Source organism: Cinclus cinclus, chromosome 8 (genome assembly GCF_963662255.1).
Source record: "Cinclus cinclus chromosome 8, bCinCin1.1, whole genome shotgun sequence".
NCBI classification, from domain to species: Eukaryota; Metazoa; Chordata; class Aves; order Passeriformes; family Cinclidae; genus Cinclus; species Cinclus cinclus.
In genome coordinates, this window is record NC_085053.1 from 2,890,290 (window position 1) to 2,907,985 (window position 17,696).

General features: G+C 48.4%; 1 protein-coding gene across 2 annotated transcripts in view; it reads right to left on the minus strand.

Moving 5' to 3' along the window:
* Positions 1 to 1,112: 1,112 nt before the first annotated feature.
* Positions 1,113 to 17,696, minus strand: part of XPR1 (xenotropic and polytropic retrovirus receptor 1) — a 105,895-nt gene continuing 89,311 nt past the window's right edge. Inside the window, exons 11-15 of one of the 2 annotated variants that reach the window (XM_062497359.1) lie at positions 17,416 to 17,607; positions 5,270 to 5,436; positions 4,859 to 4,998; positions 3,924 to 4,145; positions 1,113 to 2,320 (exon numbers count right to left, since the gene is read on the minus strand). In XM_062497359.1, coding sequence (XP_062353343.1) covers positions 2,260 to 2,320; positions 3,924 to 4,145; positions 4,859 to 4,998; positions 5,270 to 5,436; positions 17,416 to 17,607 — 782 coding nt within the window. In that variant the 3' untranslated portion in view covers positions 1,113 to 2,259. The remainder of the gene's footprint in view (positions 2,321 to 3,923; positions 4,146 to 4,858; positions 4,999 to 5,269; positions 5,437 to 17,415; positions 17,608 to 17,696) is intronic. The other variant, XM_062497360.1, reaches the window with a different exon arrangement.

Sequence of the window (17,696 nt, forward strand, 5' to 3'; positions counted from 1 at the left end):
AAGGACCATATAGTTCCAAAACCCCTTGCCAAGGGCAGGGACACCCTCCATTAAACCAAACTGCTCACCATGTCTCTCTGTATTTTTAATTGCCCTCTGAAAGGAAGATAATTACCAGTAAAGCCCAGATTCTTTGCATTAAAAAAAACCCCACTTGCTTAAGTAACACCCAGTGGTGTTACTTGATTTGAATGGATCCAAATACTTTTGGATTGCCTCCCTCCCTGTGCAGCTGCCCTCCCCTAAACTCCCCAGGCAGGGATGGCTCCATTTCCCACTGCTGGAAACACCTACACACGGTTTGGACATGGCACCAGTGCAAATTAGGAACCTGAAATATTTCAAGGGGCTTTATATCCCAGACTCCACTTCCATGCGAAGGAGAGTGCCCCATTTTAAGTATGAACTGACCTAAGGGAGGTAAGGACAGGAATCCAGGGAGATGGACAGCACAGCCCTAGCTCATCTGGCTCTGCTCCCACCAGAGCAGCCCCACACAGAGGGAGATGAGAGGAGCAGCACCACAAGGGCGTTTAAATTTATTTCCAATTAAATGAAGAGAACCAAGTTTCCTTCTTCAGTTCCTCTGAGCAAGAGGCACAGCAGGCAAACTGAGGAAATGCAACACACCGGCCACGGGAGACACTGTGCTGATAAAGGGAAACAACCACCAAACAGCAACTGAGGAGAGATTCCTGCAATTCCACTGCCCAAACTGTCACCAGCCAGGTGAGGATCCTCCTTCAGCAGTTTCACCCTTCCCTTGCAGACCCACAGAGAACAAGGCATGCCAAGGGAGGGCAGACAGGAATCTGAGGCCTCCATGGCTCCCCCCCAGGAGGAGGGGAGACCAACGAGGCCATTGAATTCACATCTCTCTTTCAACATTACCCAAGTCTGCTCAAGTATCCCACTTCCCAAACTGGGAGAATGAGATGAGTCAAGGGGCAGATCACCAGGACAGTGCCCAACAGAGGCTTTTTGCTAAACCAGAAACCACAGAAGAGCTGTTTTCCATCTCACCTTCCCCATCAGATGGGCACGCCACAGTTCCTTCCATGCTCCCTGACACATATCACTATTCCTAAGCCCCAGCCCGATGAACCCCCTGTCCCACGAGATCTGTCACCTCCTCGCCTTGTCCCACTTTGCTGGGCTGCTGGAGAGCTCCTGAAAAGCTCCCTGCTCAGACTGAGATGCCCTCATGACACACCTAAGGCTTGGAAAAGTACTTTTTGATCTGGAGAATGAAGTTCCAAAGCCTTTGGTCGCCCAGTGTTTTGTGCTGTTGGTGGGAACCAACTCTCCTTTCCTTAGGATCATCTGCACTACTTCCACACATGGAGAAGTTGGCTTTGAACTGGCACGTGATGCATGCCCAGAAGCAGCAGCAGCAACTAAAAAAATATCAGAAAGAGAAACTTTGGTTTAAAATAAAACTGAAAAGAAGTAAAAGAGAGAGCAGGTACACACAGGTGCAAGTTGTCTCACGAGAGGGGTATTTGCAGGGGCATCACCCCACAACCCTGGAGTTGGAGATCTACATTCCCCACTTTGTTTTACCATTACGACTTTCATTGCACAGGACTCAAAATCACTCTCATATGGTTGTTAAGTTTCATAAATAATGTGAAAACTATATGCAACAGATACATCATATTTCCAAAAAATTATAAGAAAAGTTACATCAAATTAAAAAGTAGCTTCATGAATGAAGATACTGCTCTAAGTGCACTTTCCCTGCAAGTGCAGCCAGTGCCTCAGCGCTGGATATGAAGGAAAAAACCAAACAACTGAAAAAAAAAGAACAAAAAAACAACAACAACAACAACAAATCAGATTTAAAAAGTCCGGTTTCAACCAGTCAAAACCGGGCCAAGCAGGAAACCAAGTGTGCTCTTGGCACTGTCCCAAGAGGGAGTCCCTATGATGCTTCGTTATCCAGATAAGGTTTGTATGTCCTTGTTGAGACTGTAAACAATCCTTCTTTCCTGAACTGTCCTCTTTATTGGCAAAACAAAGTAAAATATTTTATTCTTTTGTTTGTTTGTTTAAAATAGAACATTAAAATTAACCCAGAAGAAAAGAAACAAAACACAGCTTGTTGGAGTCCATAGGATCTGGTCTGGAAGAGCTCGGAAAACATGTTCAGTGTTTTCTCCTGTTTTCAGCTGGATTTGTACCAGAGCTCGGGTTACTTGGGGAAGAGGGAAACAGAAGGAGAAAACAAAGGATGTGGAATAAGAGAACGTGGCCATCTCATGTGTTCACTTCGTTCGCTAGGTCCTCTATCAATACCTTGGTGTCAGAAGCCTTGGACCTGCAAAAAAACAGAACACGAAACAGTCACTGGGGAGAAGGAATTCCTGGAATGATGCACAGACAAACCCACAGTGCACTTGGGAGAATAATAAAAAAAAAAAATAAAGGGAAAAAATGCCTCTCTTATGCAGAGGGGGAATAAACAATCTACTGGAACTGTTTCACACCCTCCCACTCTCCCTGGGAATAGCAGAGCCTTGTAAAGATGCCCCAGCTGTCCCTCAGCATCCTCCTTCTGTGGCACTGCCCACTCCACACCACGCTGGGCACACTCTGCCCACGGCCAGCGTCACCTGTGCCCATGGCCAGTGTCCCCTGCCAGGCTGTGACATGGCTGGGGACGCAGCCCTCCCCACAGAACTCCACCAAACCCTTGCAGGATCCAGAGGAATGTTCTTGCCCCATCTCCCGCTGGGCTGCAGGAAGGAACAGAAAGTTCTCTAGGGATGTGCCTAGCACATCTCCACTGACTGCGTGTCTGAGAGGGAAATGGGCATGGCTGGAGGGAATTCCACCAGGCTTTGGCCCACGTTCCCTTTGCATAACATTTTGCAGTCTCTAGCAGCCCCCCGAAGGCTGTTGGTTTTGGTCCCATCCGTGCAGGCATAAGAGCCAAGCACAGCCCTGGGGCCAGAGCACGCCCTCCTCCTCCCACCCGTCCCATGCAGGGCTGCAGGGATTGCACAACACTCCTGACCCGCTGCGCCTCAGCTTCCCTGAGGAGCCTGGGCTTGTTCCCTGGCCAAAGGGCAGGGCTCCACAGCTGTGCTGCCAGGGCAGGAGGGACACAGGACACTGGAGCAACACAGGCACTGCAGGGAAAACACACAGCGGGCAGGGGTGCAAGGTGGGGAAACGTTTGGAGTGCAAGAACGATGGGTGGCAAGAAAAAAAATGTATGGGTTTGGATTTGAGAGAGGAAGGAGTCTGATATCTTATGTATGAACCTTAACCAAAGAACAACTGGAATCGTACAGAATCATAGAATGGTTTGGGTTGGAAGGGACCTTAAAGATCATCTGGTTCCAACCCATCCTGCAGGGATGCCACTCACTAGACTACATCGCTCAGAACCAAATCCAGCCTGGCCTTGAACATTTCCAGGGATGGGGCAGCCACAGCTTCCCTGGGCAGAACCTGTGGCAGGGCCTCATCACCCTCGCAGAGAATTCCTTCTTAGTAGCTCATCTAACCCTGCCCTCGTCAGTTTAAAACCATTGCCCCTTCTGTCACTACGAGGTATAAAGAGTCCCTCTCCCTCTTTTTCAAAAGTGCCCAAAATGCCTGGTAGAGGGGAACCTCTCCTCCAGTTTGCATTTATAACTTTTTCTGCAGGAGGGGAGCCTTGTAAAAAAAAAAAAAAACAAACAAAAAACCCCAACTTTTCTGATGGCTTCAGAACCCAAATATACATAAATTAGCAGGGTTAATGTATTAATTCCTCGGCAGAGAGAGGCGTGCTCGTTTACTAATTGGACCCATCCTCCCTTCGAAGACTGGGCTGAAATCTTTGTGCGATTCCCAGCCCGGGATCCCCAGCAGGCACCAACAGCAGCTGCAGGGCAGGATTTTGTGGCAGCACCGTACAAAACCCAACGTACTGTGAGGCGAGGCGAGGCCGGCGCAGGGACACGCTCAGGCTGCGTTTCCACTGCTTGTTCTTGCGGCGGTTCCGGACGCCGTCCTCCTGGTCCATCATCTGATCCAGGAGCGTCAGGTCGTCGGCGTTGAGCGGAGCCACCGAGATGTCCCTGACGGCGCGGAACTCGCCGCAGTTGTTCAGGTGCTCGTTCTCCAGACGGAAGAAGTTCCACACAAACCGCCTGCGTGGAGAGGAAAATTGGGAATTACCGAGCTCCCCCTTTTACAGGCGGTTCCTGCGTTTGGCAAAGCGCTGGGATGTGCGCCTGGGGAAACATCCAGTGACTGACAGGAGCACCTGCTGCAACGTCTTCCCTCTGGGGATCGACATTCCCGATCCCAGTGCTGACAGCTCTAATATGGACAGCGTGGAGGTACCAAGCATTACAAGCCAAAGGCCACCTCCAGGATCTACGTGAGTGAGGGTCAGCTTCGAGTTCTTCCCAGGAAGCTATGGGAGTGGGTTTCCAGTAAAGGTGTTTTAAGGTCCTGGAATCTTGCAGGATCCAAATTGATGACGCAGAATACGAATTAGCATTTGGAAAAGGAGCAGAGGTTTGAAAATCGGAAACTTGAGGATCAAGTGAAGTTACAACTGGAAATTTCAAGGAGAAATTTGGTAAAAACTGACCCCTCAAGATTATGTCACGGTTCAGAAGGAACTGCAAACTCAGTGTGAAGGACTCAGCTCCACACTGTGGCAGAGCCCCCTACCCCTTTCTTCACCCAGCACCCTGTTTGGATTAAATATTCCTGTTAATCCTTGAAATAAAAACCAGCATATTCCACATCCAAGGATCCAGGCGCTTCCCCCCCGCCCCCCAAACTGATGTTACAGAACGAAAATGTGAAAATAAATCCAAGAGAAATGAGCTGCTCAGCCCAGCAGCCTTACCGGAACACCTCAAGTGGAGCAAATACAGTAGAAATGATGTCTGCAGCGTAGGGAAAGATTTGCATGGACGTGAGGGAGATCTGGATGGTCCACGCAAAACGCAGGATGACGTCCTCTACAATGGCACAATAGTAGTATGCCTGAGGAGCAACAAGAACAAAACAGCTCAACAAATACCTCCTGCACCGAAAAGACCTCACCAGGTCTTTGGGAACCTACACAATCCGCTGCTCAAACTCAAGCAAAACGAACAGAAATGATCTCTTGGAAACAAATTGGCTCTACTGCTGGAAAATCCCAGCCTGTAGCATCCAAATGCTCCAGTGGCCAACTGCAACATGCTCTAAACTCAGCAAGTTTGGTTAGGATGTTACAAGCCTGTCCTAAGGAAAGAGCAGGCTGCATACGCACTTTCTGTGGGTAGACAATTCCTTCTCGGAGAAAGGTATTTTCACCAGCATTTTTGTCAAAGAGACCCCAGTCCATCTTCAGGTCCCAAATGAGGGTATAGCAAGAGCTGATGAAACAGAAGATAATCCACAGGTAGAAGAACACTTGGGTGTCACTGTGGTTTTTAGCTGGAAAAGAGAAGAACAACATACTTCTGTAGAACTGAGAGCACATCCCTTCTTAAAACAGCTACAAACTGCCTCATTTGTGCAGGGGAAATCACCCGTTCTACCCAAGTTCTGGGAAAATACATCAAATACTGATCTGAGCCAAACCAAAAGCTTCATCAGGACCTGCTTCATATTGTTATTCGAATTCCACTTCCATCTCGTTCAACTTTCGGCACTTGGGACTGAAGTTTACATTAATATTTGGAACAGGCTCCCAGGGAAGTGGTCACAGTCCCAAGCCTGCCAGAGTTCAGGAAGCGTTTGGGGAACACCCTGAAGCACACAGTGGGATTCGTGGGGATGGTCCTGTGCAGGGCCAGGAGCTGGACTCGAGCATCCTTGCGGGCTCCAATTCAGCACATTCCATGACTTTTATTTCCTTGGACTTCTGGCAGGGCTGCCGTTCTGGCTCTGAACAGCAGGTGGAAGCTGAGGGCCACATTTCGCAAAGGACGTGGGCTTGTACAAAGGGTACAGCCCTGAGAGCTCAGTTAGGAGGGCTTGGTAAGAAAATATTAGGATTTTTATTAACATCAACAACTGCGAATTAGTGCACTAAAAGCCTGTAGAACATGGGCAGTACAGGAATTACCACCAGCAATTTCAGAGCTTGTGGTGGCAAGGTTAAAGGCAGCAGTACATTAGAATGTACAAATACTAAAGCAGGCTCTGTATGGAGTTCTAAATAGAAATATAGAGCTCCTCTTCTGAAACAGGAGACTGCGGGCCCACCATCTGCTCACCCGGGGATACCTTTTTCCAACTAAATTGTTTCCCATTCCCCCCCCCGAAAGGTTACGTTGCTCTCAATTCGGCTACAATTCCCTATATCAGCTGGCTGGGGAAAAACATCCAGAGCTGGTATTTCTGTTTGCTTTTGAAAAGCTGGCTCAAAAAATTCATGCAAATAAAACACATGATGATGCTTCGGAAGGCTGAGACATTTTTCACTTGACTGCAAGCAGGAATCTCTCCTTTCTGTGCAGCCTCAGCAATTGCTCATTCACTGATTCCCTCTAACAAAGCAAATAATATTTCCAGTTTAAAAAAAAAAAAAGATGTTTTCAGCCCAAGCCAAACATCATACTACGTGACACCACCTTTTCCTATACATGTGGCTTTAAAACAACAGAATCCCTGTAGCTGATCAGCCAGGGAGCAACAGGGCAATTTACCCTCTCCTTCCCTCTGTATTTCTAGCAATTACGATCTAAACGCAACGCGGCAATCCGATAAAATTAATGGAGGTGAAAATGAGAGTACGTTCCTCCCATTACGCCTTTCAGGCTTCCTGGACGTGATGTGCAGGATATAGGTCAAACCTACACGTTCCTTCCCCTCTCAAAACACCCCCCTAAGGCAAACCTCTGAACGCCACTTATGGAGCAAAGCCCGTTTTGCACGGCCGGTGCAGGAGAAGGGCACGGGATCGCTGCAGCTCCCAGCTCTGAGCAGCATCCTCACTTTGGAGCAAGGCTGGAAACCTCTGAGCACACCCCACATCCTCAGCGGGGCCAAGACACGGGTCTGGCATCGCATTCCTGGTCCCTGCAGAGCCATGACATCACCCGGGAGCAGCGCTCACGGATGCCCAGGTACCTCAAACGCTGCTGCTGCTGCCTGGAAACAGCCTCTCCCAGGATATTTTTAACGTGCAGCTGCCCACAGAAAGGGACACAGGTGAGGATTTTGGAGCTTAGCAATGAGAGCTGCACTACCAGGTTTCATTCCCCCCACCTCAGTTCCTCCAAAGTCTTTACAACATTATTTCAGGAAGAAAAGGCAGATGCTGACATTCGGTGACTCATGAGACACTAAGCCTGTTCTTTCCAGCATTATTTTTAGCTCATTAGATCTCCACGTTTAGTTCCCATTACCAGACCCTAAAGGATAATTCAGAGGCAGTCCATGGGTGGTATGTGCTTTCAAAACACCTAAAATGCTCCAAAACACCCTGTGAGGCTGCAGTGCTTCCTCTCACCTTAGGCTTGCAAGTTACATCATGCTGCTTTGGGCTGGGTTCTTTTTTTTTTTTTTTTTTTTTTTCCCCTTAAGGACAGAATTCAAATAAACTGAGTCTTATTCCACATCTTTGTGGAGCAGCCACGGAGAAGGCAGCGCAGCCAGCACCATCCATCACATCCCTGGCCTGAGCCATGTCCTGCAGAAGAGCAGGGAAACACTGCTTTGGGGAAAGGGCAGCTCCTTTGGAGTTCTGTGGTCATGGAGGGGCCAGTCTACCCCCGATGATCATCTCCAAGCACACAAGGGGTGAACAAAATATCCTAAGTTGGCAATTACAGAGGAAGGGGATTTCAAAGGCTCTTGCTGCTTAAACCTAAATTCCAGAATGGCTCAGGTTGGAAGGGACAGTGAGTCACCTGGTCCAACCTCTCTGCTCAAGCAGGGTCATCCCAGAGCACGTGGCACAGGTTCTTGTGAGCAATTACAGAAAGGAGAACTGTGAAGGAAAAGGCCCAAGTCAGAAATTTAATCTCACCAATCTCAAAAGGATGTGTTTGCTTTCAGTCAAGTTATCCTGGGCTCAGTTCCCCTCTCCCTGCCTCTGTCTTTGCAGCAGCCCTTTTCAGTGGCACCTGGGGTCACAGTGCTGGCCCCTTGCTCCTGCTCCCTTTCTCACCAACCAGCTCTGCAATGCATTCAGCTCCTCAAAAAATTCATTAAAAACTCACATCACTCCCTGGTAAAATGCCCTAAATCAGAACTAGCCTATTGTCTTCAGTCTTGGCCTCAGAGTCCTTCCTTTAATCACTTTTCCTCCTTTTCCTCCTGCCTGCAGTTCTGTTTGATACCTTCCTTCCTTCTGTCCTCATTGGTATTCAGTTGGTGTGCAGAAATATGTTACTGCTCCAGGCAAGCAATTATAGCTGGGTCTCTCCTGGCTGGTCCTAGCAGCCCTCTTCACTGCTGCTCAGGGGGAGAGAAAATCAAGGCATTCATATTCTGCCCAGAGGCTCCATCAACTCCTGGCCTGCCGGTTTTCCAGGAGCAATACAGAGTTCTGCATATTTATGATGATGTCAGGGTCTATTTAAGCAGGAACTGTTTCATCCTGTGTGTTGTTTCTTTGTTTAATGAGGTGCTAGGAAACACCAAAAACCCTGAGAGAGGGAGAGAGTCTCTGGATGAGAGCAGCACTCTGGACACCTGGCAGAGCTCAACCTCTCTAGGAAGGAATAAAGAGGAAGTTTTCAATACCCCATGGCACCACTGACATCCCCCCAGGAGAGGCACAAAGTGCCTTCCTACTTCATGCTCCAAAGGGCACCACCATGGATCAACTTCCTGAGCTGCTGTTATTCAAAGCAGCACGTGCAGGACAAAACAGCACCAGCACAAAACCTGTGAAGCTGCAGGTGCAGCTCTAAGCCTGAGGATGGGCTGATTTCAGTGCTCACATTGCCATGCCTGCAGCTTGGAGGTGTGCAGTTATGTCAGAGGCTATCTGAGTCCACAGTGCCCAGCTGCCTCCACTTGCCACAAAGCCTGTGGGAAGCAGCGTGCCACAGGAGCTGTCTGCAGCCTTCACCACAGAATTTCCATTAGCATCCTCAGTTTACCCTATAACATGCAATTCCAGCAGATCCTCTGCACAAATACACCTCAAATTGCTCCAGAAGGTCAACCAGATAAATAATGGATGGCTTCCACCTTTGAACTGAAGCTGTGAATAGCCACAGTCCCAGAAAACAGCCAAAGGCACTTGCAGCAGCAGAATTTACTGCCTGCAAAAACTGCTGATAGGCAGTATCCTGGATCCCCAAACCAGCCCCAGGGGCCACAGTATCTGACTGGCATTCTGAGGGAACACTGCTCTGCAGAAATTACAGCCCCTTCAAAGCACAGGCAAGAGAAAAGGCTGCTTTTCATCAGAGAGAGACAGCGAGTGCTCTCCTGAACGCTGTTAATATTGACTTTACCTCCAAAGAATACTATCTGTTTACCCTGCTGAATTATTCCAGGGAATGTAAACACTATATAGTATTCAACATGGCAAAAATCAATGCCATATATTATTGAAGGACTGGATAAGAGCACAATGGCCCTCGATAAGCATTCCTGGTGTGTCACCCACCGTGGGTTGTGCTGATGGGGAGCGCTCTGATAAAAGCTGGAGGAAGCAGGAGGTTATCAGGGAACACAGCCAGGTAAGCCCTGCTACACAGAACACTGACTACTCTGCCAACCAACTCTCGGTCCAGGCTTGCCAAACGCAGCCTCAATCACAGATCTAAGCAGAAGCAAAGCACAAATGTTATTTAGTGTGCGAGGCAAGCGCAGCTCTGGGCAGGCCTAGGGATGGTGTGTGCCCATTAGCTCCATCCCAGCACACCACAGAGCAGCGTGACAGCCAGAAGTGACTTATCTACGTAAGAACTGCCATCAGAGTGACATCCCCAAGCATTTGTCTAACACCTCAGTGCTGGAAGCACAGCATTACCTTTCCCCTCAGTAATTAGATATCTTAATGAGCAGGTAGTGCTGCCTTTCTGCCCAGCCAGCATGTCCTGCTGTTTAGCACTGATCAATGGCAGAGCCAGGACATGACAGGGGACTTAATGCAGTTAAAAGGCAAAAATAACCCACAGGAGCACACGCAGGACTCGCCTTCGTGTGCTGATGGGCTCTGCTGAACGCTGACTCTTCCATAAGAGCCTTCCCTTGGATTGTGCAAACCTCTGCAATCGCCTCCGGGCACAATTTAAGCAAAGCAGCAGCAAAGAACTGTCAAGAGGCAACATCTCATATCTTCTTCTAGCCAAAAGTCTACATTTATAGAGTAGGGAAATCCCCAAATCGTGTTTGGATTAAAAACCCTCTGCAGGTTTCCACTGATTTGTGCCTAATTTCAAGACGTGGCAGCAAACTCCTGGCTTGTACCTCACAAACTAGCAAGTGTGATTTAACTGCAAACAGGAGGAAGCATACCAGTTGTGGCTGAGATTTGAGCTGGTTCTTTTCTGGTGCCTTCTGTAGCTTTTGAGAAGTGTTCTTAGGGAAAGTTTAACTGCTACCTTGAGAAGGATGAGGTTTCCAGTCAAAGCATTTGCCAGAAGTCTCACTAATAAGAATATCAGGATTCACAATCAGAAGTTAATAGCATGGTAATCAGGGCCTTCGGTGGACAGTCTGGGGATGGGAACACAACGTCATCTGCTTTGACATCCAACAGCAGAATCTTTCAAAATTTACTTCTTTCAAAGCAAAAAACTGTTAGATGATTGCATCTCCTACATTTCTGCACTGCCACAGACTCCAGACCTGTGTGTATCTGACAGGAATATTGCTTGTAATGCAGCCACTTGCTTTTGTTAAAATGTTCCATTAAAAAAAGGTCAGGCTTCCCCCCCTTAAGTGCCTGTGAAATTAAGTATCAGTAAGTCACCCTTTTTACTTACACCTCCTTCATTAGCATTCCCATTTCCCCAGCCACCTTTAACACAAAGGCATAATAAGTGACACGACAGTACTCTTGGTGCACTTCCCAAATCCCAGCAATTAATCCCCATCTCCTCTCAGCTGAGAAAGCAAACCGAGGATCAGGGAGCCTGTGGGGTGCTGAGGTCACCACCCATGTCCCACTTGACATCTGCAGACCTACAAAGCACGGCAAGGCTTCCCAGATTGGGAATTTATGCCTCATTTGTGCTCAGGGAGTTGCAGAAATCACTCTGAATTCCCATTCCCAGGCTGCCCACCCAGCAGGGGCTGCTGTCTCTGCTCTCCTTCCCCTCTCACTTACCGGCACCTCTGCCCTGGCCAGCCTGCTCCTGCCGCAGCGTTCCCGGGATGCTCCTCGCTCCTCCAGGCTCCACCATCCCTGGGATGGGTGTCAGCAATCAGCTGAGCTAACAGGAGAAACCAGGGTGCCACAGAGCCCCACGTCAAAGCCACGAGAAGGTCAGAGGCCAGGATGAGAAAAAGTCTGCCCACGGCAATGCCTCCCCAATTCCTCACTAATGACACCGCTGCTGCTCTGATGGAAAGGATCAGAAAGACTGCCTAATGAACACAACTCATTACTGGAGGCCTCCTGGGCACGGGATGACAGGGTTTCAGACAAAAACTCATCCTAGCTCACAGCAATGTGACAGACGGTGCATGTTTTGGCTCCCAGTAATCATCCTGGTGGAGTTGCCAGTGTGCTGTGCTAAGGGAAAGGCATGTGAAAATGGCAAGTATTAAGAAAGAAGCCAGTTAATCCCATTACAAAGTTTGTTTTACTTCAAGAGGTCACTGCAAGCGCTCTATAAGGCTCTTGTGACACCTAAATCAAATGCTGACAGCTCTTTCAGTGCTGAGGAAGAGGGGGAGAGACAGGAGGTCTTGTACTAACACAGAAGTGAGGGAACACGACCTCACAAATGCTGCTTGGTTCATTCTTCTGTGATTTTTTGTTTAAAGTTTTGTGCTTACAAAAAATTCCACATGCTCACTTATTTTGCCCTGCCCCACCCCCTAAAAGTGAAATTACCTATCTCGTTTGGGGGACTGTATGCTGTTGCACCGATGCCATTTTAGTCCCAGTTCCCACATCACCTCATTGTCTCCTGCTGTAAGCATGCAGGATCACAGTGCTTTATTGTCCCACCTACCAGCAGCCTCACTCCACGGGGGCTGCAACCTGCAGCTTCTAACACAGGAATGACAAGGGCTAAGTGACACAACCCACTGCCCACAGAGCTCAGGTGCAGCCAGGTACCTCCTGCAGCCCCTAGGGGCACAGCAGGATGTCACCCCAGCCTGTGCCCCGTGCTGCTGGGCATCACCATCCCTCCCCTGGAAGGCACAGCCCTCCCCAGGGCCCTGGCCATGTTCTGCCATGGGAACAGACCGTGGGAGATGTGTTCCAGCCTGATGAGGTGTCACTGCTTTGGCCACTGTGATTAATGAGGAGTGGGCAGCAGGTATGAGACCTGGGAATCTTCCACTGCATTGGTCCAAAAGCAGCACCTTTCCCATTCATCTTCCTCTGGTCAGACCTGGTTGAACCTCTCCATTAATAAGGGATGGTCCAACACCTTCCTGCAAAAGCCATTAATCGCAGGACGGCTCTGGCTTTGACAGTCCACATCTCTATTACTTGGCCCTGTTCTCTTAGGGCTGCCTTTAAAAATCATAAATCGGACATTAGTGCAGAGAAGCCTGTTTCTGAAGTGATGGGGAGAGCACAGACAGAAGCACTGCTCTTCAGAGACAATCCTACTTAGTTAACTTCCGTATTTTTAATTACTGCCCATTTCCTGGGCTGTTTAATGAGAAAGTGCATGGCAGTTCCATTATCTTAGACTGACCTAGGGCTCTCCAGGGCACCCCAAGCCAATGACAACTGGTGTTCAGGAGACTCATTTGGAGTACCTGGAAAAACCACGGGAGCAGGATGGAAGAGGAGATGCTTACTCAAGTTTCCAGGCCACATGGATTAACTTTGGAATAATTCAGAGGTTAGCAAATAGCAGGATACTACTCAGGCCACAATGATTTCATTGAATAAGGTGTGTGAATCAAACTGACAATGTCCATAAACCATCTTGCCTTTCAGTTAAAGGATAAAATCCCACACTGCCAATAGTCACACTGAACCAGCAAACCCCACAAAACAAGAAAACTATGAAAGAGAGGCACTCAAGAAGCTCAGTTCTTCAAGCACAGAAGCCAAATCTATATTTTGGTATTTCCAGTGACACCATGTGAGTAAGCTGCATTGAGGTGAGAGAAACCTGTCAGCAGCAAAACCACAATGTGTCATTTTAAAATGAATAAAGTTGGAGCATAAATCATGACTAAAGCTTCATAAGTGACCATCATTCCTTGAGTAGTACAACACAACAGTTTCTTAGAAGAGCTGAACACCTAAACATAACAACTCTATTCTGCACAGCCTGAGTCAGGTCTGAATGAGGAGTGAAACCAAACCTGGCTATTCCAGGGATGCCACTGTGCCTTCTTTAATGCAAGCACAATGTAGACAGGAAGGGATGCCCGTGGATTTCCCTCTCTGGGATCCCCTTGTTGTAAGCAGGACATGGACCTGCTGGTGTGAGTCCAGAGAAGGCCATTAAGATGCTCAGGGGGATGAAGCACCTCTGCTGTGGGGACAGACTGAGAGCTGGGAGTGTTCAGCCTGGAGAGGTGACCAGATGGCTCTGGTGAGATCTTAGAGCCCCCTTCCAGTGCCTAAAGGGACTCAAAGAGAGCTGGAGAGGAACTTTGGACAAGGGTCTAGAGTGACAGGACAAAGGGGAACGGCTACAAACTGACAGAGGGTAGGGTTAGATTAGATGTTGTGAAGAAATTCTTCCCTGTGAGGGAAGAACAGGGAAGCTGTGGAGCATGCCCCTGGAAGTGTTCAAGGCCAGGCTGGACAGGGCTTGGAACAACCTGGGATAGTGTAAATTAGGAGGTTGGAACTCCATGATCTTTAAAGGTCCCTTTCAAGCCAAACCACTCTATGATTCTACAAATGCTGTGATAAGCTGGACTGAAGTGGGAGCTGCTTTACTGGTGCCCTCATCAAGCAAAGCACATCTGCTTTGGGCAGAGTGAAAACACAGCAGAAATCAGTTGCGTGTCAAAACGCCACCGCACTCGGGGTGAATATTCCGCCGCGGGCTCGGTCTTAATCATCTGCTTCCCCAGCAGCATGCAGGTTTCCGTAGGGATTAAATAAGGCAACGTAATACTCTGTTGGCTGGCTCTGGGGAAAGCTACTCAGCACTGGCATAGAACTTAATGCCAGCACTGAGCTCCTTAGTGCAAAGCAAGGGTGGTAAGGAAGGGGACAGAGCGGGCAGGGACCGGCAGCACCCCGGGTTGCCAGGTAGCTTCAGGTTACAGCCGTGCCTCAATTTGCCTGAGCAAATACACCCCACAGCACTATATTTACAGAGCACGGCCTTTGCTTCCCATTCCTCTGGGAGAGATAAAAATACTGAGAATTCCTCCTCTGGGAACTCAGCAACAGTTGTCCTCGCATTGTTGTTGTCATCCCTGAAACGTGGCTGTGTTTGTGAGCCCTGCTGGAGTCTGTGCTCGTCTATGCCACCACTGCTTGCTCCATCCAGTATTATGTTCTGGGGTAGCTCCTCTCACATTTGCTTCACTAATCCCAGTGATACCTGAATATCAAGATGACAGCTTGCAGTTACCCCTGTAAAGCTGGTCTGGTCCCAGACCAACAGCACTGCAAGTTTCAGAGCAAAAACCTAACAGAATTCACTTTGCTATCTTAGCGGTCTGACATGCAAACTGCAATTAGCTGAGAAAATTGCACCCTGCATCTAAATCCAAGGGAAGGAAGGTAAAGAAATGGCTTCTCCAAGGGAAGAAAGAATTGGAATTGTGCACTGCCTGAGCAATATGAATTATTGAACAGGGATACTTCAGGGAAACCAATACTTGCCAAGAGCCCACAGTACATGGTGCTGCTGGGGGGGGATCCTTCACTGCAGGAGGTTTGGAGAAGGGAATACCATGCAAGACTAGCAGAAACATCACTTAAACATAATAAGGTGGAATTTGTACACTTGTTTAGTTTGAGTTGTTTTCCAGCAGCTTTCACAGGAAGACACAGAGTGCTGTCAGTGCACTGTGTATGAATTAGCTGCTTTCCACACCAGCAAAACCTCCCAACCACACAGTCCATCTCCACACTGCTGGCAGGCACCAGCTAAAACCAACAGAGCAGCTACACATTAGTCAGTGTTCAAATGAAGGGAGGAAGATGAGACTTCTCAGAGGGCTGTGATGCTCCCAGGCCTCCCAAGCAGAGAACAGGCACTGGTGTCCATTACCTGAGCTCCCAAGGAAAGGCCAGGGATTGCCCTCTTCCCCTGGCAGCCAAAAGCTGTCACTCCAGAGGGTAAGCCATAGGCTTGCAAGCACAGGCATGGAAGACAGTTTAAATAAAACTCTTGAGACCACAGCAATTAACAGGTTTGTTACTGAAATTTAGAGCAGGTCCTCACCAATGGGCAGCACTGTCTTCAGAACACACAGCTTCCCCCAGCAGATGTTTAGGAGGTAAGAGAGGGGTGTTTGCTATCTCTGGGCAAACACAGAGAAGGTGTGGGTGAGCGGCACATCTATTTTCAACAGTAGCATCACAACAGCTTGATGATCCATCAAGACCAAGACCATCTGATTCTAGTTCCAATCAAACTGGCAATCTATGTAAAGCACTTTGATAAAATCGGCTTCTTAACTGGTACAGCACACTACAAAGTATGCTTATGGCACGATGGGAACTACAGGCCTGAGGGGACATGTCCAGGGCTTTAGGCAACCCTCTGAAAAACCCAGCACAGTGACATTTACAAATCTGTGCTAACGTGCAATTTCCAAAGGCCACGAAGCTTCCAATTTTTTTCTTTTTTGTATAACACGAACAACTACATGGCACTGACAAAACTGGACAGACAAAAGCTGGGAGTCAGGAACGTCTCACAGCAACTGGAACAAGGCTCATAAACACCTCATTACAGCCCACTCCCTGCCAGACTGGGAAAGGGGACACCAGCTATGTGCAGCAGGACCAGAGGTGGGATGAACTCTGGTGCGGATGAAAAACTTCACGGGCGGTGGAAAGAGGTCGAGCTCTTCAACAGGACATTTTGACAGAGGCTGGTTTACCTCCTGCCTCCAACCCTACCCCAACTGAAGGCACTGGCAATGTGCCCCCCCGAGGGAGGCAGAAGCATTAGTCAGCCTCCCCAGAGCAGCTCTGGCAACAAAAGATGTAAGCAGTGACTCTGGAGCCAGGCAATCTGTCCGTGCCTCATCCCAGGCTCTGGCAGTGGTGACTAACTGGACTGCAGGGCTGCAGAATGTCACTGAGCAAACAAGTTAAAACAGGAACGAGATTCAGGGACAGGAGGACATGCACAGGGGATGCTATCAGAGGATGCTCCCACACCAGCTCTCTGTGAAGCCCTGGACACAGAGCCCAGTTCCCAGCCTTCAGACAGCTTGGGCCACTGCCCCTCCCTGCTATTAAAATGCAAGGCATGACAAACATCATCAGTGTGACTCCAGGCCCAGCTGTGTCAAAACAGACATTTCTTGGCCATGGGAAGGTTTCTAACAACACTGCCACCCCTCCAAAAAACCCAGCATGTTAACTAGAATCATGCTTTCAACACTTCTCCCTGCCTCACTACAGGAATATTCCAGGCTAAGTAATTGCTCACGACTGTGTGTGGTTGCTAATTCCTGGATATACAGAGGGAGATATTCTCAAATGAAAGAATACAGCTTTTAGGCTTCAGAACAATGAAAGGCAGGGTGACTGCCTGAAGTGCAGAAACTAAAAGCTTTTTCCTTCAGAACAAGAGTAGCATCGAGTAATTGTCGTTTCCAGGGAGATGAGAAACTTCAGGGATCAGAGCTCAATCTGCAGTTAAATGGATTGGAAACAACTCCTTACCAGCTGCAGAAAAAACATGGATAGAAACACACAGGAAAATCAGAGAGAGCATTTTTTTCCTGGCACTGTGCACATGCCTTCACATTAAGGAATGATGGACCGACAATTTAGATGATCCAGGTTAAATATCCATTAATGTTAAGGCAGGAGTATTTGCTGTGCTATCCCTTTCCTCATATATGTCCCTCCCATTCACTTCCCTTCACAGCAAAAACCTGACAGGTACTCCAGCTTTCAAAAGAGAAACCTAAAATTCCCTCCCCTGCTCCCTAAGTGCAATTCTAAGCAGACCAAGATGTGAAAATCACCTTAAATAAGATCTTAAAACACTCTTTACAAGGTGTGCAGGCCCCTGCCTTTCTCCAGAGATGTTTCCCAGGTGCCAAAACACAAGAAGCTCACGCTCCAACAGGACGCCAGATTCTGAGCTTCTCTCGTGTGAAAAAAGCAAACCCCAGGAACTGCAAAGGATTCTCCAAAACCACCAATACCTTTGTGAGTGCTGTAGAGGGCTGCAAATGTCACCACGAAGAAGGTGGTGGAATATTTTCCAGCGTTAACCAGATGAAAGGCCCGTTTGTTATCGCGGTAACGGCGCAGGCACTGGATGAATCGCAACCAAGCAGGGATGCACTGGACAACTGCCCTCACTCCGTAGGAGTAGCTGTTACAAATCTGATTATCTGCAAGAAAAGCAGGAGTTGAAGCTGTTATGGCAAAGAGTCAGTAAGTTTAAGAACTACTATTGTATTGCTGTCTGCAATAGCACTTC